The sequence below is a fragment of the Anarrhichthys ocellatus genome, unplaced genomic scaffold, assembly GCF_004355925.1.
Source record: "Anarrhichthys ocellatus isolate YVR2014 unplaced genomic scaffold, GSC_Weel_1.0 scaffold8, whole genome shotgun sequence".
Lineage (NCBI taxonomy): Eukaryota > Metazoa > Chordata > Actinopteri > Perciformes > Anarhichadidae > Anarrhichthys > Anarrhichthys ocellatus.
The window spans coordinates 9,791,974-9,814,967 of NW_022280038.1; the positions used below are offsets into that span (position 1 = coordinate 9,791,974).

A 22,994-nucleotide genomic window follows, 5' to 3' on the forward strand; every position below is an offset into this window, starting at 1 on the left:
ATGAACGTACTCGACCTGTGAGAAGTAGTATTTTCTTTGTATTAAGAGTCACGAGCCAAAGATGTTAGGAACCAATGACAAAGACTGCGGTCTAACCAGGAACACAGCAGGTTGTGAAATAGTCATGAAATGTAAAATATTGGTTTCCTAAACATAAATACAAATTCTCGTAGAATTAAATATTGAGAAAGATTACTTATGGTGGATATGGACCAACAGACTCGGGACTTTTAACCACGAGACCTGTGTTCGGCACTGCATTGTGGTTTTGTTGCCTAGACCTGACTGTTCGTAGTTATTTTAAGCCTAACCGTGATGTTTTTCAACTTATACGGCCCTGTCTACACGTATGCAGATATTTTTCAAACAGAGTTTTAGGATTTAGGGGTTTTAAAACTTCGGGTTTCTTTGTATCTGTGATGTCATGTAAAACAGAGCGTTCGGGAAACAATGACGTCATCTCCCCAATTTGTGCTTCCCCACATTCTCAGAGTCTTCCATGGCAGGTTCCTGAATGGCCACCAAGATGTGTGAATATTTTTGTAAAACAAGTCTCCAGGTCAACGTTTTTTTGGGCTTTCATCGCCTTAAAGTGACGCTAAACAGCAACACCACTTTGTCGTTTACACCGCCGAAGGAAATAGAGCTCACTGAGCATGCTCAAATTCTTCTTCTCTGGTATTTGTAGTGTCGTTGAGAAATCCTTTATCGTCACCTACTGGCCCGTCAAGTTTTTTAGGTTCCAGCGTGGACGAAATATTTAGTAAAACGAAAGTCGAGTGGACAGAATTTTACTTTAAAGCGTAAAGGAAAATATTCCTTACATTTTTTTTATCTGTATTCGTGGACACGTATAAGTGGTTTTGTTGCCTAAGTCTAAATTATTTTTAGCCCAAACCATGCTTTTCCAAAACCGTTATAAGTGGTTTTGATGCCAAAAGTAACGTTTGTTTGGTATCGTAACATCAACCAGAAAGAAAAGGTCATTCTGAGAGACACGAAAAACAAACAGACCATTCGTGCTCCTGTATAAAACTAATGGATTTCATGGATTTCTGTTTCACAAACTATCGTGAGCCTCCATGACAAATGACCCCTTGGGGATGAATAAAGTATATTTCTATTCTATTCTATCCATAAGAACATTTCTCAAGCAATTTTGCACGGTTCCGTCCTCACAGCCTCTTGTGCATCTACACTTTTTCCAGACTGGATACATTTGAGACACGTGGGACTAGTTGTAAAAGCAGAAGACAGTTTTATCTTGTTTCTTCAATTAATGAGGAGCAGCAGCGATTTAAATTCCTATAAAGCCCCCGAGGTTCTGAGGCAATCCATTAAAAAATAAAACAAAAAAACATCTCTTGATAATTTCAGCTATAAAAGTATCGGCCCTCAATTATGTAAAGCCTCTATGCCGACACTTAGAGAGAAGAGGTTTATGAATTTAGCTCCAAACTACGTCAAGCATTCCTTTGAATCCAGCCGCAGAGACGCATCAATAAGACATGGTTTGCTCACCAATCTATCTTTACAGTGAGGACGTCAGTGACTTCTTTGGGCATAAAAGGTTCAGAGCTTCAGTGACTCAGTTCTTGCTCTTTAACAAGAACGTATGTATGGCATTGGTCCCTATTTTTTATATTATAATTTGGCCATTTTTGGACGGTTGCATTGAAGAGTCGTGGGAAAAGAGAGGACGTGACACGCAACAAAGGCATTAAAAACATTTTCAGGCTTCAAATGACATATTTAGTGATTTAACAAAAGGTGTCAATCGTCAGAAATTAGAGATGATACAAAAACAAGCATTTTCTTAAATCAACATATTTTGTTTGCGTGTTCTCAAACAATGGGAATAATCTGCTTTTGTTTCGAGCAGAGGTTTAGGAAAGTCTCGTCATATTAAGAAATACATGCAGCAAATAGAGCTGGCCAAAATGATCCTGACGTTAATAACAATATGTATCAAAATAAGGCAAATTTACACAATTATTAAAGCATCAAACTGATATTTAAAGCAATGAACTGTGTTTCACTGTTCTGCATTACAAGACATCAAACTCTTTATGTGTGTAAAAGCAAAACAGGCACTAATTATGCTTTCTGCTATTCATGCTTTTGGACAACAGAGATTCCAGCAAAACTGACAGAAAAGCAGCGTAGTGATCGACATTATGTGCCTCACTTTGTCTCCTCTCAGTGAATCGTGAGGAGAGTGAGAGGTTTAGTGTAATAATTCCTGAATCAAATTTAACCTTTATTTAACCAGGCAAAATAAAAGAAATGCAATAAGAAAATGATGCAGCTTTAGTGCATAGAGATGGTGGCCTCCTGTGAATTTAAACCGTCATAACCGGCCTGAACGAACTGTTCTTTCTCAATACATTAATGAACACTCAGCAGCACCGTCAATATTTCATGGGCAGCGAGTGTAACTGCAATGACAAACAGAGCGTAATATGAGTTGTTCCTTAACATTCTCAAAAGTATACAAGCAGCTGCTGACCGAAGGGGACGGATCTCTGCAAATGTATTTCATTCATATGGGATGTAGAGCCGTGCCTCAATTTACATTTCAACTTTAAGTGGAAATGCAGCCAGGTGAAACACACACAGACTCGAACACAAAAACTGAACAAAAATACAAAAAAAGATGTTAAAACTAACCACACACACTCACATAAAACCTGGCGTTCATCCAGTGAACGGTTAAAACATCAATATCATGATTGTCACCCTTCACACCGGCTCCTACAGGCCTCCAGCTTCTACCTTCATCACAAACAAATCAGACATACGAAGCTCAGTTTTTATTCAAATCGATTGATTTTGTCTCATTAAATCATTTAGAGCTGTGTTTAATTGTAAAAGAGCTGCTATTTTTCAATGATTTCAAAGACATTTGGTATTTTTGATTAATCTGTTGATTATTTCCCATCGATTAAACCCATTAACCGGTTGGTCTGTGAAGTTTTCTTTGTAAAATGTATCGTTTTGACCGACATCTTACAGATTTTTAGTTTACAGTGATGTAAAACAAAGAAAAGCAGTAATCAATGATCATTTACACACGTGACCAATGCTTTGTCTCTCTCTCTCTCTCTCTCTCTCTCTCTATATATATATATATATTTATTTATATATTTACCCACTGGTTCAGTCAGTTGTTACAGAAACAGTGTAAACACAGCAGAGCTCCTCTATTTTTAGATCAGACCTCTGAAGAAGTACAGTGAGAACCCCCCCACCCCCCTCCTCCTCCTCCTCCTCCTCCTCCTCCTCCTCCTCCTCCTCGGCCTGCAGGTCTGATTGTGTTTCTATACAAAGTCAGGAAACTGTGTGGCCTTTGGGAGCTGTCCTGTTGTGAGGAAACGCACTGCATGCTGGGATCACGTCCAGCGCCGAGCCTCAATACACAACACGGTCGTTTCTCCGCCCTACGCCCCTCTTACATCAGCCGGGATCAGAGCATTGAAACACACACAGGCATGACTACTTCTTCTTATTATTATTATCATCATCCTTATTATTATTATTATTATTATTATTATTATTATTATTATTATTATCATCATCATCATCATCATCATTATTAATATTACTATTATTATTATTGTTGAATGTATTGATTTAGATGTGTAATGGCTCAGATAAAGATGTTACATCTCTGTAAACACGGTTTATCATTTTATTCATCAAGTCGATTTATCAGTCACATCACATAAATGTGTGTGTGTGTGTGTGTGATTCTGTGTGTGTGTGTGTGTGTATAAATGTGTGTGTGTGTGTGTATATGTGTGTGTGTGTGTGTGTGTGTGTGAGAGAGAGAGATAGGAAATATTTCCTTAAATCACAACAGGCAGTTGATGATGAAATAGCTGCTGTACAATATGATGATGCTGCTGTACAATATATTGAACTATTTCACACATAAACAAAATACACAATATTAATTCACTCTGATAAAGGCATACTAAATAAGTAAACTATATCAAAATTAAATAAGAATCAAATTAAATCAAAATCTTTGTTGCTTTAAAGCACATTCGCCTGTAGTAAAATGTGCAACATTTATAACGTTGCCTCAAATTTCCCTTTAAAAAGCCCTTCAATGTTGGGTTATTAAGTGGTGGTCATACATGTTTCAGACTACCACACAGCGCTGCAACCAACAATTATTTTCATTGTCGAATAATCTGTCGATTATTGTCTCGATTAATAAATTAGCTGTTTGATCTTCAAAATGTCGATCAGGTTGTTTTTTTGTCCACAACTCAAATATATTCCATTTACTGTCACAGAGGACTAAAGAGAGGAGAAAATAACCTCACTGAAGAAGCTCAAACCAATGAATCCATTATCAAGTTGCAGGTTAACTCACTCTATTATTTACTAAAAATAAAAACAAATACATTAAATGTGTTGTCATGAAGTTGTTAGAAAGACAGAATATTCAATAGTATATATTATTATTATTTAAACTTTGTTTTTTAATTGTTTGAGGTGACAGAATAATACATTAAAAAATACCTGCCATGAATTAATAATATTTATTTTATATTTGATATGTTGGTTTTGTATAGGTTATATTTTGGGCTGAGTTCGCATTGGCTCTCCGGCTCCCATAGGAACGGTGATGCGGCGGCGGGTCTTCCTGCAACAGCTGAGGCGGATCAGCAGCGTGATTGCAAATCACAGCAGACTCCGACATAATTGATGACCTAATTGAAAAGCAGGAGGAGGAGAGAGAGAAAGGAGGGGGACTCACTCAGCGGACAGGAGGAGAGAGAGAGAGAGACGCGCTACCAATGAGAAAAGTTTACTTGTTCTTCCTCCGCACAACCCCACAGCTGAGGGGCATTGATGTGAGCGCAGAGGCTGTCTTGTTTTTTACGCGCACTTCTTCCCCCCCCACGTCTTTCACTCTCACACACACGGAGCACTAAATCCACCCTCTCACCTTTATAGTTTTAGCGCGCGGTCTTGTATATTTATTTCACTCCCCTATTTCCTCCCTTTTTTCATGAATGATTCTCTCTAGCAATACTTGCAAGATATCCTCGGACACCTCGCCGTCCTCGTCCGCACGACCTCACCACCTCGGCACCTCTTCGCCCCTGAAGTTCAGACGGCACCAGGACTTCCACTGCAGCTTCAGACGCACTTGGGGGAAATATCAGTCGACGAGGAAAAGCTTGATACTTTGTGCAGCAGCAGCTGAAGCCGCAGAAGCGACCGCCGACATGAGTCTGAAAGCTGACGCAGAGCCGAACAACAACGTCTCCATCGAGGAAGAGGTCAGTTCAGAGAAAAAAACAAGTTTAGCAGCTGAATAAAACTGTCTCGGGTCATTTAAAGACTTCGTTTGGCTGAAGTTCCTTTTGGCTCAAAGTGGCTTTTCGCTCCTCTGGAGCAGTTTTGAAAAGGAAGTCATTTAAAGAGGCGAAACCACTTCCAGTGGAAGTCTGTGCAGGAATATCCTCCAACATTTGTATTTCAACATGCATTCCTTAATTAACGTTGTAGTAACGTCTCTTTTTACAAATGAAAACGTGTTTGACCAGGTGTGAAGTAATCGCTGCACTTAAATGAAGCAATTAAGCCGTTAGCCGTGCATTTTAGAAATATCTTATAATTGTGACCTAAACTGCAAATATTGTAAGCTGCATTTAATTTTTTTTAAATAATAATTTGATATTAAACACTGTAAATTAACTGAATAAGAAAAAAAGGTCCAATAGCTTAAGTTAAATATGGACTCTTTTTAATTTATCAATTATCCATTTATATATTTTTTTCCTCACTTTTGAGCATCCACTTTGTTGCGGTGACATTTTGTTTTCATTCAGGTGTCAAACTAAATAAGATGTCTCGCACAGACGCTGCAGGTTTCTCAGATTTGTGAAGAGGCAGCAGGTCCTCATGAAACTGAAACCTAAAAGATGGAACTCCTGTTTCTGATTAGACGCTTTATAAATAGATTTAATTAAAAACTGTTGCATGACATCCTGTATGGCAATTTGTAAGTTTTGTATTTTAAATCGACTGCAATGACAGAAAAATCACAAGAGCACTCCAAGGCACTTTGGTTTTAAACCATTAAAATCTCTTTAATGTAATGGCATTAGAATTAAAAGGTTTAAATCTTGAATTAAACTAAGAAATGTGACTTCATTTAGACCTAAAACTCATAAAGCCTCAACAGGGGAGTCAAATTAATCCATGTTGACTTTTTTTTTTTTTTTTTTTTTTGTGCCAGTTGTGTGCGTGTGTGTGTGGCCAGCTATATTTCCTCTTTAATGACTCCTTATGGAGACACTCTGAGGGGAGCGCTGGGCCTTTTGTTGCTCTTCCTTTGTTCCCATTATCTTTCAACAAAGACACGTGTGGCCTCTTGACATTTCTTAGCCTGGTTTCCCTTTGTTTGTGTATTTTTATCTCCTTGTAATCAAGAACAAAGATGAAACCGGATGTTTGTGTTGAGGCTCAAAAAACACAAATTTAGTCTTGAAGTGTTAAATCATCAACACACAGAATCTTATCTCTCGTTAATTATTTCTAGAGAGAAATTGCCTAAATTTGACTGACTCATTTCAAATTTTTTTGGGTTCATACAACTCGAGGAGGAGCCGGTGGACAAATGAAAACATCTCCATTGAGTTTGTGTCCCGCTGAGCCGGCCTCCACGTCGCTCTGTGCTGACTTGTAAAGGGCTGAGAATCGCTGCTCTGCGGCACCTGAAAAATGCCGGGGGGGTCAAGGGCCGCGGGTCAGAGGAAGGAAATGGTGTCGCGCTGTGCACTGTTGTCCAGTGCTGTTCGTCTGGCAGCCCCATTGTACTGCGTGCCTCCCCACCGGCTGGGAACTAATGGGCCTCCGCGCTGCACTATTTGTTTCCGCGGCCACACTGGACTGCATACGACATCGGTTCTCAACGTCTGCTCGAGGGGGGAAAGTCTAGGGGTCCTTGAATGGTACCCAGGGGGTCTCCATCAGGATGAAGAGCAATTGCTGTTCACTGAGCTCGTATCATGTTGGAGGATCACGGTTTTCATTCATATGCAAATGTAGGATACTGAGGGTCATCTAATGTTTTGGGTCTTGACAAGGTTCCCGACATGAGGGTCGGGGCCCAGCCAAGGGGTCGCTCAGTGAATTTGAGGGGTTGCGAGATGGTTGAAAGTAATTGATTAAAAGTTTAATTACAGGATATTTTGACCCCTAACTTATCAAAGTAAAACAATCTTGGAGGAAATAATCACGTCTTGAATTAAGTGCTCACAACGTCTGCAAACTGATTTTGGGTCCCAAGAAGATGTTGGTGTCACTTTAAAGGGCCACAAGCTTAAAGGTTGGAAGGCTTAAACTAAAGGGTTGTATACAGAACAACTGTACCCCTGAGCAAATGGGACTGTTTAATTCATGACCGTTGAAGTATGTCTGTCTTAAGATTTTCATAATCATTTGTAGCTTTTTTTTTTTTTAATTTTTTTTTTATTTATTTTTTTTAAATCTTAAGTTCAGGAATGGAGCCTTTTTCTTTGTATTCTCCTTTTCCAGGACTTTTGACTTAAAGTTCCACTATAAAAGTCCATCCATGTGTGTTGCTTATTAAGGAACAATGAGAGATGTTTATAAATCTTTTTCTTTTTTTTTTTTTTTTTTTTTTTTTTTTGTGCAGCTTAGTTGATGACCAAGAAAATGAAGACTCCAAATTTTAAAAAAAATACACGATATTAAATGCAGTCTCTTTTTGTTTGCAGGTGCGAACGCTGTTCGTCAGCGGCCTCCCGGTCGATATCAAACCACGGGAACTTTACCTTCTCTTCAGACCTTTCAAGGTAAGTTATAAGTGACTATTGGGTTGCACAAATTGTGAAGAATTGTGATTTGAGGTATACAAATGCTGCAGACTTCTCACTTTTCCTAAAAACAAAACGAAGATATAGCGCCAGGTTCTGGAGAAGAGTCGTGGAAAGTTTGCAAAAGGATTATCGGCACGCAGAGGAAGACGAGTTTAAGTACTGAGGAAGCAGCTGTAATCCAGTCTGAAGGTTTTCCTTTTGCAAACTACTTTTCATGATGCAGAATCCCAATTACACAAAGTTCATTAGAGTTCCTTTTTAGTTGCGTCAAACAATCCCCCGGTTGATGGCCGTGCAGATATTTGCATATATGGAAATGAGGCCACATCATTGTTTTCTCCACTGCTCCGTTGTTTTTTGTGACTGGACTCCAGTTCCATAAACTCCCCTCCCACCCGTGTCCTAACTAACCAAATTGGAAGTGGTGTCCCTCGCACATGGATGATCTCGTGGAATGTGTAAATGAGTAGCCATCGCGATTGGCCAACCGACCCTCTCCATGACCCAGCTCGCCCACCTCGTATGGAAATTATTCTTTTTTTATTTCACCTTCGTAACTTTCAGTTGTTGTGAAACCACTGAAATGTTCTGTTTCCTCAGGTCATTGTGACACCATTATACTTTTTATGCCTCTAGAGTAGTCAACAGTGTGTGCAAACATGGGTTTTATTGAAGGTTTTCAAAGAGGGAAACTTTTTTTAATGAACACTTTATTCCTACCTCGTTGTTTTCTCTTCGGCTAAATCTGGTTCAGATTGTTGCTTAGGATTTATGACGGCCAGTGAAAGTTGTTCAATTTTCCATGGCTGTAAATCAGGATCAGCAGAGATCCCATCTATCAATACTCCGATCTGGCCAAATTCCCCTTCAGTTCTCAGGAATTTGCTCTTGCTTTAATTGACCCTTGTGCTGTTTTTAAACCTGGTTTTAAAACCAGTGGCTTTATCTGGACGTCATGCTTTAACTTGTGCGTAAGAGAGAACCATCACATATCTGATAACATGTGCTTTAAAACTAAACGTGGCTAAATTTATTTTTTAGCTTTGAGGATATTTATTTGTAGTCAAATTCATGGTGCATTCAGGACTGCGCGTTGTGGCATTGCCTATCGTTTAACGATATATATCATGTTTTCTGGTATTTAAAACAAACACTACAGTGCTCCCTTTCTTTTGGTTTGAACTAACTTTGTACAATGAACTCGCAAACACAATGGCCAATGCTATAAAACAAGACCAGATGTCATAAAAATAACAGAATCATTTAAATCAGTGTTTCGCAAAAACTTTTCTGGGAACCCACTTTTTAAAAATGGCAAACTATCGCATCATAATTCACAATAGGCCTTATCTATTAACTGTGAAAAGAATGACATCACCTTATATTAGAAGATGTATACATTAATGTATCACAACTTTGTTTTATTCCTGCGTTATTAAAAACAAACGCATGTAAAATACTTTACACATGAGACGCTAGTTTTTTATATTGGGTTAAATTGTATAAGTCGGCTACAATTATTAGAACAATACAAACATTTTAGGCTGCCTCATGTGGCTTAAAGATGAACTGAAGATATAAATATTGTATAAATAAAATGTTAAAAGACTGGAAGAAATCCTGCAGATTTATTTGGCGACCTTAGTCTCCTGCGACCCCTCTATATGAAATAACCACATAAAGCCTTTTTTGTACATTCCTGTGTGAATTAAATACTTGACAAATGAAACGTTCTGAGTATTTTCTCTTTTTAATTAAGAACTTAAGTGCAAAACGATAAGATTTTCTGAGAAGCTGGAGTTGTTGTGTGCTTATTATCAATTCAGACGACCTAATTGTCTTTGTGATTCCATTTAAAGACGATGTATTATCGCCCTGCTGTAGTTGCATTTGTTGAATGTGTATGTTTCGCCTTATTTTACCACAACAAACATAAATGCAACAGCGTCTCAGAAGGACTCGTGACGTCCTGCTGCAGAGCTCAAACTGAAGGTGAACACAAGCGGGTTTCTCTCGACGCAGCGAGAAGCGTTCATGCCCGACTTGCTGCATGTGACTCCAGGGTGGATAATTGGCTATCTTTCTTCCCCGCAGGGTTATGAAGGGTCACTGATTAAGTTAACATCAAAACAGGTGAGAGGCTTCGTCAGTGGACGGAGCTGCTTTAATGCTGTTCTGTCTTTTTGTTACTTTAACATTGGCTAAAGACTTAAATGTCCTCTTGTTGTTGTTTTTTTTTTATCTTAAGATAAATATCCATCATTAATGTAACTGCAGGTTCTTTCATGTTAAGATGATTATTGATGTTGGTTGTCAAAGTGTTTCTTCCCTTTTTTCCTTCCAGCCTGTCGGGTTTGTAACCTTTGACAGTCGCACTGGAGCTGAAGCTGCCAAAAATTCCCTAAATGTAAGCATTCCCATGTTCTTATTGATTTATTATGTCTCTGAGTCTGTTGCTGTTTTAACATCCCCCTTTCCTTTTTCAAATCCTCATTTAAATGTTTCTTTGTATTTCTCAGATTTGTTCCACCCTTTGCTTAAAGGGACGGTTAACCTCCAAAATCATAAATTCACATTTGTCCTCGTACCTGTCGTGCCGTTTATCAATCTAGATTGCCTTGGTGTGAGCTGCCTTGTTTTGGAGAAGTCCGCCTTCTCTCCAGTATAATGGGACAATATGACACTCTGCTTGTGGAGCTCTCAACGTTACTTTTAAAAATCTCTTTCCAGAAATCATGACCCGGTTACTGAAGATGAACTACAAACTCTGTTGTCGGCAGTTTCACGTAGGAACTATTATTGAAAGAAAATTGAAACTGCTCCACAAGCAGGTCTGTAGGAACTATTTTTCTTTCCACTGAACTACACCAACTAAACGTGTCGCCGCGCAGAAGGAAGCGTGCAGCTACACTGCTAGCTCACCTAGCTAACCAGCTAGAGCTAAAGTTTACATGAGTGATGCAGTGATACGTAGGCCGGGTGTAGTTTGGTCGGAAGAAAGTAGTTCTTAATGAAACCGCTAACAAAAAGATCTGTGGATTGTCTTCAGTAACCGGGTCATGATTTCTGGAAAGTTTTTCAAATGTAGTGTTTTTTTAATTTATTTTTTGGCATGAGCGCCCCAAGAAGAGTTTCATATAGTCTAGTTATATCAGAAGACGGAGATCTCTACGGCTAATTACACTCAGCTACTCGCACCAAAGAAATCCGGATTGATAAAAAGCACTACAGGCCAAAGGACAAAATATATATATTTTTGTTTTTGGGGTAAGCTGTCCCCCTTTTTTTGTTCGTGATTGGGAGCTTTAAAAAACGTCTTCTTTCCCATAAAATCTCAACGTCAACCCATTTTGTTTCCTACAATTCAATGGCAGGGCCATTTTTGGAAAGAGGCCAGAATCCCGTAGCCTTACGGTAGTTTACTTTGACCTTGATACACACCCCTTCGTTAGTCTGTTATAGCTTTCCTTTATTTTGCATACCACTGCTTTAATCGTAATACTTTGTTCTATTAGCCACATGTGTAGTGTTATTTGTACACATCTCCAGTAGTGTAACCTCTCATTGTATCACCCAGTAGCCCACGTATCTGGCAGTATCTAACACCTCTCTCTCATAGCATAGCCTTCCTTATGAGCATCCCCTCTTTTAGACGCATACACACATACACCAAAGTACTACTCACCTGCATGTGGGCACAACGCTTAGGGCACAAGAACACAAGCAGGGTTCAACCACCTGAAAGGAGTTGCACTCAGAAGTCTCCCCATCGACCCCCTTTCTTTCCCCCTCATCTCGCTCTCCTCCTGCGCTCCTGATTTGGTCACGAGGAGAGAAAGGGATGCGAGCATGTTTGGAATATTCCAGGAGTGTATCCTCCGGTCTTTATTTGAAGACGTGAGAGGCTATGTTTTTAGGAGGATACAGCCAGAGTATTGCAACACGGCTTTAGGGAAAAAAGGAGGCCATGTGAGACTGCTGAGCTACAGCTCCTTTTGTTTTAACTCAGCCCACCTCCCTTACAATGCTATGTCCTCCTCCTCCGTGTCTCCCCCCAGGGAATCCGTTTTGACCCCGAAAGTCCCCAGACCCTGCGCTTAGAGTTTGCTAAAGCCAACACGAAGATGGCAAAGAGTAAGCTGATGGCCACCCCGAACCCCACAAATATCCACCCTGCTCTAGGAGCACACTTCATTGCACGGGACCCATGTAAGTTGTACGGCTGCACCACTCTTAGGCTCTTCTCGTCCACTCTCACCTTAGCAATGCCAGAACTCGATTTGCCCATTTAAAAAAAAAAAAAAATGTATATATACATCTCAGTATAGTTTGTTACAAGATACAAACGGGCAGAGATTAAAAAACAGTGTCTAACTAATTAAAGACTAACTCACCTCCACATGCATGCATCATCTCTACTCTTAGTTCAGCCGCTTTGCTTCTGTACAGCTGGGAAGTCTCCACTCTCTCACAAGTTGTTTTTTTTGGGTTTTTTTTTATTAGGCAGCAGCTGTCTGCTCCTCTTTGCATAAAACACCTGCTTGGTTCAGTAGATGTCGACAGGTGACAAGTGTCGAGGCTGCGTTCAGACCAGAATTCGCTCTGTGGAATTCGCGTTGAGGCAGAAAAAAAACGCGTGGTTTGGGTTGTAAACAAACTGAGAAACGGTTTCAGTAAAATTGTAAATCGTCCTTGTTCTCACTCCATCCTTTGCTGCTCGTATTTGGCCATGCAGGAAACGCTGCCTTATAAAACTTGGAGTTGCCTGTTTTTCTTCTTGGATTTTACACTTGATGCATTATTTATTTTTAGTTGGTTTTGCCCTCAAAAGACAAAACTTTATGATTAAAACTTTCTTTTAGTTCTTTGCCAAAGTGTTACAATGCTGTTGGAATGGTACTCTTCGATTTCGAATTTCTTTTCCAGTCCAGAAAAGCGTCTTTGAGCCTCCAGATTTATTGAACTCTAACTATTGAGTTAGTCTCTCTGACGGTTTAAACTGTTCAGCTGACATTCCAATAGTACTAACCTCTTATTTCTATTAAGTTTAAAGAAGAGCTTTGCTAAAGCAACAAGTTTCCTGTTAAATCCAGTTTATCGACTGCAATATTGTGAAACATTTGACTCTGAAACAGGAAGCTGTTCCAGTTTAAATCTGCACACCTTGATGCTAGGCTTCCAGTTTCTTTTACTCTTATTCAGCTGTTACTCGGAGGGATCTTGATGTGGTTTTATTCCCATGTACAAACCTAAGTATCATCGCTTAGTAAAGAGGACCTTCTACAAGCTGAAAGCATTAAAGACCATTCAAACATGGAGTATTCTTCTCAGACATCCGACTGTAAAGAAGCTTTTTTTTTTTTTTTTTTTTTGGCGAGCGATCCCAAACTTTTGAACGGCAGCGTATAACAAATATATTCCAATCAGCTCCAGCTGCTCTCAAACTGACGGGACATTCGAAAACGTCCCGTCCTGGTCCACGTAGAAATGAATGGGCAGCGAAATCTGGTCTGACTTTACCTTTTTATTTTTTATTTTTTTTGGGTTGTAAAAGTTAATTATAGTCTTTTAGTCAGTTGAAGCTCTTACTACAATGAGACACGTTAGTAGACATAAAAGCCACATTACAGTCAACAAAAACCTCTTTTTGCAGCATGTTTTGATGACGCATTGTCTTCCTTATTTACAATATTTAGCTTCTGTACCGATTGGCTACATGATGCAGGGCCGTATATTCAAGGATAGGTCAGTCAGCTTTTTCGTTTCCTCCCGTCCTGTACTTCCCCAGATGATCTGACAGGGGCGGCGCTGATCCCAGCGTCCCCGGACGCCTGGACTCCCTATCCCCTGTACACCACGGAGCTGGCCCCAGGCCTCCCTCACGCAGCCTTCACGTACCCGGCAGCTGCTGCCGCTGCTGCAGCCCTCCACGCCCAGGTGAGGGACCAACCGTTGTCTTCTTTCCTTCTACTTTCCTAAGTATCCTCTAGTCCAACATCAGCTCTAACAAAACAGTGATCCTTCGTAGAGACGCCTGCACCCAGGTACAATCCTAAATCCAAATTTACTGAAAAATGAGTATCGAGAGACAAAGTCCTGCCCCGTACAGTGGACCACCGTGGGAGCTTAGTTAAAAATAAATATGTGCCGTAGTCGATGGCGAGTGACGAATCATTATTTGATCCTGATTTGAATTTTGCCTGAACGTTTGTCAGTTTAAAAAAATGTTTGCACCTCCAACAAAGTCATTGTCGTAAAACTTAAGTATAAAACTGAAAATGCGTAATTGGAAAGACGTCGGACCCCAACTTTGTGTCGGTGACGTCTCTCTCTGAAGTCGGGGTGTTTTTACACCGTGTCTTGCTCGTTCTTTTGCTTCCCGGCTGATGATAAATGATTTAATAAAACTCATCCGGTAAGATAACGTTACATTTGTGCGGGCATCATAGCTAAGTTGGCTAACTAGCTAGTCAAACTAATGGCCATTTTGGTGTTGGTGAGGTACATTGTGTGAGAAGAGTTTCACACAAAACTAAATATTACGACAAACTGCAACTTTCATGACGTGCAATATTATCTTTTAAATTGAGAAACATTAAATGTGTAATTAATGGCACAATTTAAAAAGGATCATGCAACAGTTATTATGAATTCCAGAGCTTTTCTTGGCAAGACCTTTGCAGCATTCAAGCGCTAGGATGGGTCAGTTGTCTATGCTAACAGAGGTACTGGTAACCTGATTTGTTCTGGTCCTATGTCCTGACCAATGGGCTATGCTGACCATAACTACTCGAGGTCAATGCCTAACCTCAACCAATCATCTCTGCCTCAAGCATCTACGCAGGGCAGGTCTTGCCAAGAAGAGCAGTGGGATTCATAATTACGCAATATGCAACGCACAGCTGGCTCTCTTGCTCTCCATAGAAAATAAGTACTTCACATATTTCCAGCTTTTTTCTTTAAGGATCCACCGCTTCAATTAAAAGCAGAGGTTCAGATTCTTGAAACGACCCCAGTGGTCATCTGAGGTACAACAATAACGGCACAAAGATAAACCCCAGATATTAAGTCTTCAATGCAATAAAGTTAAAACCCTGATTTATATCGCAATAAAAAGATTTGTCATCTCTAAATGGAAAATGTCTCGACTCCCGCTCTGCTGTCGGCAGAAGTGACGTGTTCATGCTTTCATGTGGTGTAGCGTTACGGTGCCACGCACTTACCTTAAATCCCTCTTTGTGGTCGTCGTCTGGCTGTTTTTGACTCATGGTCTCCTTTGTTCTTTTTTGGGGATTGAGATATAAATGTTTCCTTTTAATAGTGCGTCCCTGTCCCGTCTGTGTGCTGGAAGATAAAATGTGCTCTCACTAATGAAACGCCCATGTTTTATTCTACGGCGCAGACTAAATAAATGGAAATAATTTCGTCCTTTTTAAAATAGGTTATAGTTTAATCCCAACTAAGACCTGGTTTGCATTCAGACAGTAAATCAGTTAAATGTCATGTTAAGATCTGGTCTGCAAATATTCTTTTTAACAAAATGGGTGAACAGTTTTTGGCAGACACAATGGAACTTTTTTGTCCCAAAGTGTTTACATTGCAAGCTAAATGCTACAGAAATAGAGCAGCTAAATACAAAGCAGTGGGCAGGGCCATTGGTAACAATAGCAATGGAAAACATTTCCCTCGTTGGTTCATTTAAAGTTCATTCTGATCTAACTTCCTCCTGCAATGTAAGAGCACAGGGGAGTGCTACACTGCAAAGTAGGCAGCTATTACATGGACCATTTTTGTTGGGGCGTAAGAGGACGGAGGAATGTGAGGTATTTGCTTGGAGAAATTGTTCGACCTGATGGCCTTTCTCCGAAGGTGCCAACTTACTGTCCACGTTCCTGTTGGAACATAAGCTGACTGTAGCCACACAAAGGGGGGGGGGGAGCCTTTTTAATTGCAATCCGGTGAAAGATCGCTAGAAGTTCCCTTCCCACTGACTCTCGGCCTTCGTAGTTTGACTGTGACACACAGCGGCGTAACATCAAATGTCTGTTGATGACCTCCCGAGCTGTTTCTTTTATTCAGTGTAGAAATGTCTCATTCTGCCACAAGTATGGAAAGATACCGTCTCTTACCCTGTGGGAATGTTTAACACATGGAGAGGTTAGACTCTCCACGTTTCCATGCCTCTTAATTACTCGAGGACTATTGTCCTCAATGAGCAGTTACGTGACCCACATTCCCATGGCTCCATTGACCAGGGCTTAAAGGGACAGTCCTCCTAAACCCGTTTGTCCAAAAGTAAATTGTTTGTGTGTTGATCTGCTGGATTGAGGACTAAAGCCTGGTTTATATTCTGCTGTACATGATTATGTTTGTGTTTCAGATGCGCTGGTACCCTACGCCCTCTGAGACTGCCCAGCCTGGATGGAAGTCCCGGCAATTTTGTTAGATATTTAGTGAGTAACCTTTGGTCGAACTATTTGTTGTTTTTAAAATATATGCCAACCCCCACCTTTATCTACTAACTGCTAACGTCATGCAAACGTAAACCTAGCACAATGATTGACTGAAATCTGCAGTATGTGAAAATGCCTAAAAACATATTGTTTAAAGGATAAGGCTGCTGATGCTGTCTTGTCAACAAATTGATGAAAAGATTAAATACAACACCCCAAGAACAGGCCATTAATATATACTTTAATCCCCCCCCCAAAAAAACACTAAATTATCTCCTGAAATAGCTGAGCTCTGTAGTGCACGGTGTTCAGCTCATTTTCTGTGACCAGTGTAGCGTTGAACACGGAATTAGCAAGCTAACTAGCTAGCTCTCCGCTTTAGCATGCTAGTTTTCTGAAGCCGAGAGCTAGCTAATCAGCTAGCTAGTTAATTCCGCCATGCTTTAATGCTACACTGGTTACAGAAATTAAGCCGAACAATGTTGTCATTTATCAGTTGATGGCAATATTCTTTCTTACGCTGTGGCAAGTGTGGATGAAGTTGTTTAGACTAATGCTTGTTTTTCTTCTTCAGGCCTCTGGAAACCACACCTTTCTGTCCAGCTGAAGGGAGGTTTGCCACGCTCTTCATTAATTAATTTAATCAGGTTTATTTAATGGACAAATGTGCATTATAAACAGTATTTATATCTCCTCCCGATTGTCTCTGGGGGGAGTCTGAGTTTAAACCATCTTGCTGTCGACAATCTGAGCTTATCCTTGGCAGCTACTGCGGTACCATCTTAGCACTTCAAATAAAAAATTAATTAAAAAAAGAACCTCATGCAAAAAGCAGAGTCAAAACTTCATAGATCTTTATTGCTGAGGAAAATTGACGCATTGAAGTTGTTGTTGAGCTAGTCCTTGAATGGGGTCACCGCTGCTCCCGAGAGGTTTAGAAGCGTTAAGAGTCATTGCATGTTAGTCTTTATGGCATGAATTTAGAACGCAGAGTTCTGTGTATCCTAATTTTCTTAGTTTGTGTTGCCTCTTTACCTTTTTTTGGCCTAGACAGCGAAAATGTTTTGTTTCCCTGTAGAACCTTGGTCTTACCTCTGTGAAAGCTAGGCTGTTGTGGCTTATCTCGCATGGACCTCGTGAATGCATCCCTATGTTCTATATGACAACCCCGTGTACTTACGATCATATCGGTGTCTGTCTTTATTTGAGCAAAGGAAAGTACAAGTATTTTTGTACTTTTTTGCGTAATGTATATTTATGCATTTTTGTGCAACTAAAAATAATGAACCTGTATAAGTTGGATGTTTAGTCGTCTCTTGTGTTTTTCGGTGTTACTTTTTGATCCTATAATCCTGTTGACGTAGTTTTAAAGAAGTGCAATTTGTTTAAAGGGGAAATGGGTATCTGTCTAAAACAAATGGAAGTATTCTGAACGTGGCTTGTGCCATTCTGATAAAACGAGATTGCTGTAAAACGGATCTTTCAGAATGTGAAACTGGACTACGAACGTAAAGGGTTGTTTATTTTCTTGGGGGAGGGGGCATTTTGAAATGGGAAGCGGGATCAGAGCGATGGAGGAATTTAGTTTGTGGTTTAGAAACATGTTTGTCTTTGTATCTGCTGTGCATAAGATGTAAAAAAAAAAAAAAATTATTCCCGTCTTATGAATAATAAAAAGAAGTGAATGCATTTTGTCTTTGGGCGTCTGTCATATTTATCGCTGCGGCCAATCGTAAGTTAACAAACGTTAACTCCGAGAATTCAACTCTGTGGACGTCAGATGTTGCCATCAATAATTCAAGACATATTTTTCATTTATGCACGGGTGCATTAGTGTCGCTTTGCATCATGCTGACCTCCACACTCTGCCCTCATGAACTGGTGAGATGCTCAACCAACCGCGACGGCTCCTCAAGGGACTCTTAAGTGACTGTTCCCAGTACGACCAGCTGCCTCATTGCACTAGTGACGGTGGTTAACCGTAAACATTTGTCCATATTGTGCCAATTATACCGGACACAATGACGGCTTCAGCTGTGTGACAGTCACTTTTTAAAGTGAAAACAGAATGGCATACTGTGAGCAATACCATTGAAGTTAAAGCTGTAATGCTCTGGGTTTCTTTTTATTTCTAGTTTTTTTTTTTTGTTTGTTTTTTTGTTACCCTTTTAAAACCAAAATGAAGACCTAGTGCAGAATCCATGAATTGACTGACATGAAATTAAGGATTCAAATTTTAATTATCAAGCAAAACTGTCACTATCTAACCAAATGTGAGTTTGCTGCTTGTCCCTTTTTATACAATAGTGTGTATTTAAATTGTTGCTCAGACAAAAGACAGACGAAGTCTTAAAAGCTTCTATGACCTCTGAGAAACTGTCTTTTTCACCTATTATTATGGGACTTTTTTTACTAAATCAGAACGATCTACCTCAGATTAATCATGAAAATAATTGCTTGCAGCTGTTAAAGAAGACTCCATAGTTCACCGATGGATGCCGACTAATTGAGATCTGACGAATGTAGAGGGATAAAACCCAAATGGAACAGCCGGTTCAGGAGAACCGTCCATTTTGATCTTTTATGAAGAAACCCGGGTCGGTTAACTTCACTTTCACACAGAATATTTGGATTGACATGAAATCAATACAGAGTGCAAAGACAGAGATGCAACCAACATTTTCTTTTCTCTGCTGTTTTCATCTGCAGACATGAGCTGTGTCGGGTTCAGATACAAACCTAAACATACCGAAAATAGATTTGGAGTTCTTTACAATAATATTGGAATTGTGAATTGTTAACGGACAAAGGGGCACAACTGTGTGGTTGGTTCAAAACACCCATTTAGTTTCATATATTTATTCTAAAGTCTATTTACAGCGTTCATCTCAGTCTGCAGTAGGTCAGCATGAAGGTGATCCCATTAAGAAAATAACAATAAAATTAAGGAACAAGTGTTGCTTATTTATGGATGAATGTTTGCATTTCTGTTTTCCTTTGTGACCGTCATTTATGTAAGAACACAATAATACAATGAACCTTTATTGTCCACCAGGGTGGAAATGTGTCTTTGGCTAGACAAAGAACCACATTTATCCGAATGGAGGAAAACACCCGTCTCTCAAAAACAAGGTTTAAAACAATATCGTCGTAAGAAGGTTCTGCTCTGATGTGCAATAAAATCTCAAGCATTCATATTTTGTTAAAATAAAACACTTTAGATTATTTCTCTCTTACTGTAGGTTTGAGAGAAATGTTGGAAAAGGATTTTTCTTTTGCATTTCTCATATTTCAAACAGAATTCAGTCAGATATACATATATATATACATCTATGTACATTATATATACTTACATATATGTACCCCACATTGTCATTAATCATTCAGAAAGACCCTTAGAATCCACCTCTTCAGACCCCCCCCCCACTATGTTTTTATTTCCTCGTCCACACCATTTTATTCTAATTCTCTTTTATTTTATTATCTTTTTATTGAGTAGTTAACTGCGTGTTTCCTTATTTTATCCTACTTTGTAAAGCATCCATGGTAACTTTAAAAACACTTTATAAATCTGGTATATTAGTATTATTAATAACTGCTTCTTTTGTAAACAATACATTGAAAACACTCAATTGTGCTTCTTGTCATTGTTTTTTTTTTTTTAAAGAACTGTATCTGTGCCACAAGTTTTTAAATTATGGCAACTTGCTAAAAGTGTGAATAAGGTATTATTGTCTTTTTTTTTAACAACCACCAGGTAGAAGGCTGTCTGGAGATTCTGCTGAAGGACTTTGTCGCCCTCTTCTGGCCAAACGTCAACATGACCAGCAGCCATGAAGCAGCTACTGAAGTAAGAGCGTCTACTGGTGCTGGAGGAACTATTCAGACCCTTTACTTTAGTACAAGTACCACGCGGTAAACATACTCTGGGACAAGTGAAAGTCCTGCATTGAAAATGTAACTTTAGTTAAAGTATGTAAGTAAAATTCTGGCTACTTAGAATATTAAAAGTAAAAGCACTCAATGCAGAAAAATGTCCCTTGTGAGTGTTAAACTGTTATATATCATATTACTGAAGTATTATTACTCTGGCATCAATGTAAAAGCAGGTTGTAGTTGGTTGAGCTGGAGTCAGTTTTGTATCAGTCTGCAACTAATGATTATTTTGAATATAGATTAATTTGCTGAATATTTTCACCATAAATCAAATGTTTGTAAAAAATTCTGAAAATAGTGAGAATGGCGTCACAATTACAGAGACACCTTCAACCACAACTATAAATAATTATTATTAATATTATAAAAAACTAATAAGACTTTAAATGATTAAGTTGTTTCAACTGTACTTTTGGGGTAATTTAATTTATAACAACACATCATAGTTTAAAAACTCTTCCGATAAAATATGAAATTGTAAAGTAACTTAAGCTGTCAGATAACTGTCGTGAAGTATAAAGCTCAATATTTCTCTCTGAGAAGTAGAAAGTGGCATCAAAAGAAAAGACTTAAAGTACAAGTACCTCAAACGTATTGTACTTAATAAAGTAAAGGTACTTAGTTTCATTGCTCCACTGGCGTCTATACTGTACAGATCTGTTTGGCTCTCAAAAACATCTGGAGCTCTCCTTCAGATCAAATATGCTGTTCAACATGTGCACCTTATTGATATTAATCAATATAATCAGTTTAAAGTGGAACCAGCGAGACTTTATCAAACTACATTATACTGTATATTACTGTTTATATTCTCTGTGTGATGCATTGTATTTGTGCTCTTGTTTTGTTATTGATTGTCCTCACTGAACTGATTCTGCTGCTTCAGAGACTTACACTCACATGTGGATCAATAACTTTCCATCTTATCCGAGTCCGTTCTACTTGAAGGTAATAAAACATTTACAGTTTAAAGCCCTTCATCTATTTTACGTAAGTTTCTTTTGAAGCGCTTGTTCATCACAAATACTGACTTTATCTCCTTTACAGGTGTTTGTTTCATCTTAACTCCGGAGCATCTTTGAAGCTCAAACATGGAGAGGAAGTCGTCCTAATCTGTTAACCAACAGCTGACTGTAACCATGCTGACACCAAAGTTCTGCTTTTATTTTAAATATTATATTTATACTTTCCCACTGCAATGGTGTTCTGCTATGTGTTCTATATATTACATGTTATTTTGTGTTTTGCTGAGCTAAAGACAGTTTTTACAGTCCGGTGGACGATAAATATCCTCTTCTGTAATGATTATTATAATAGTTCAATGCAGCAGCAGTTGAAGGTATTTAAGGTGCTAAATATAGAGACTCACACATCTGACTCTAACCAGCAGTGGTGGAAGAAGTACTCTGATATTTTACTCTTTAGTAAAAGTAGCAAAATACTCTGTTACAGGTAAGGTCCTGCATTCAGAACTTTAGTAAAATCATAAACGTATCAGCATTCAAATACAATCACTAATGTTGCAGCTGGTAAAGATGCCAGAGGGCTGAATCCATAATAATGCATCATCATGTATTCGTTGATTGTATTCCGTGTTAATAATCTGACTCTGCAAAGTAGCTGTCACATAAATATAGTGGAGTTCAATACTTGCTCAAATGTATGAACAGCATAAAGTAACATAAAATAGAAATAAACTCAAGTAAAGTACCTCAACATTGTACTTAAGATGAGTCGGTACTTCAGTAAATGTACTTAGTTACATCCCACAACAACAGGAATGACCTGAAAGAAGCATCGTAATCCAAATACACAGAAGTCTGATGGTCACTTGTCCTCATCAGGTAATGCAGCTTCCATTATCTACCATTTCACAACAAACAGGTGGGTCACAAGTATTAAAATGTTTATTTTTAAGGTTGTGAAAGCTAATAAAGATTATGTCTATTTCTAGCAGAATTTTTAAATATGTTGTCGCCACTGAAGTGCCCTTGAGCAAAAGCCCGGAATCCCCCAAAAAATCCAAAACATCTCTGAGAAAATTCCAAAATTAAGAGTTTGAATTCATTCAACCGGATGAGACGTCGGCGTTTTAAAGTCCTTTATAGATGAATTTCATTGATATGGTGCAGTAAGTCACTGAGCAGTACTTTTAAATAATGTACTACTTTCTTTTCTTTACAAAGAATTCAGTATTTATCTCCTGCAATGAAACACAGCAACACTGTGATGAACTGCATTGAGTTGTTTTAACGTGGAGCAGCACGAGAGTACAAGATATCTACTTTAAAGTGAGTATCATGAAGGTACACAACAACATCCTTGATGTACTTTCATTTTCATACCTTTGGAACCTGCGTCTCGATGTCTTTATTTATTTTATGTATTTATTTGAACTTGCATTTGTGTTATGTATTCAATGTACCATCATGCTTTGTTGTAGCTGTTTTAAACCAGATATTAAACAATATAACAAATATTGTATTCCAATCAAAAAATATTAAAAATAAAATCCAAAACATGTTTAAAGCGTAAATACTTTAACTGAATATTTCTTTTAAATATATAATCATGTGACTTTCTATTGTGTGCGGCGTGCTTCTTTGATGTGTCACGTGACCAGAATTGAGGCCTCCTCGAGCCCCCCCCCCCACGCTCGTGTCATTCGCCGAGCACACGTTCACTAAATTGAGACTAATTAGCCGGCTAGCAGACTTTTCATAAATATGACCTTTTA

The 22,994-nt window shown here is 38.9% G+C and overlaps 1 protein-coding gene across 2 annotated transcripts; it reads left to right on the forward strand.

Moving 5' to 3' along the window:
• Positions 1 to 4,762: 4,762 nt before the first annotated feature.
• LOC116384184 (RNA-binding protein with multiple splicing 2-like) lies at positions 4,763 to 17,565 on the forward strand. 2 transcript variants are annotated; one of them, XM_031848644.1, is made up of 9 exons: positions 4,763 to 4,888; positions 5,045 to 5,300; positions 7,767 to 7,844; positions 9,963 to 10,001; positions 10,213 to 10,275; positions 11,927 to 12,077; positions 13,657 to 13,805; positions 16,249 to 16,321; positions 16,896 to 17,565. In XM_031848644.1, exons 1-8 carry the CDS (start codon positions 4,812 to 4,814, stop codon positions 16,312 to 16,314), a joined length of 879 nt encoding a protein of 292 aa, XP_031704504.1. In that variant the 5' UTR covers positions 4,763 to 4,811; the 3' UTR covers positions 16,315 to 16,321; positions 16,896 to 17,565. The 2 variants fall into 2 exon arrangements, with proteins under 2 accessions (XP_031704504.1, XP_031704503.1); XM_031848643.1 differs by having other exon boundaries at positions 4,875 to 5,300.
• The last annotated feature ends 5,429 nt before the right edge of the window (positions 17,566 to 22,994 follow it).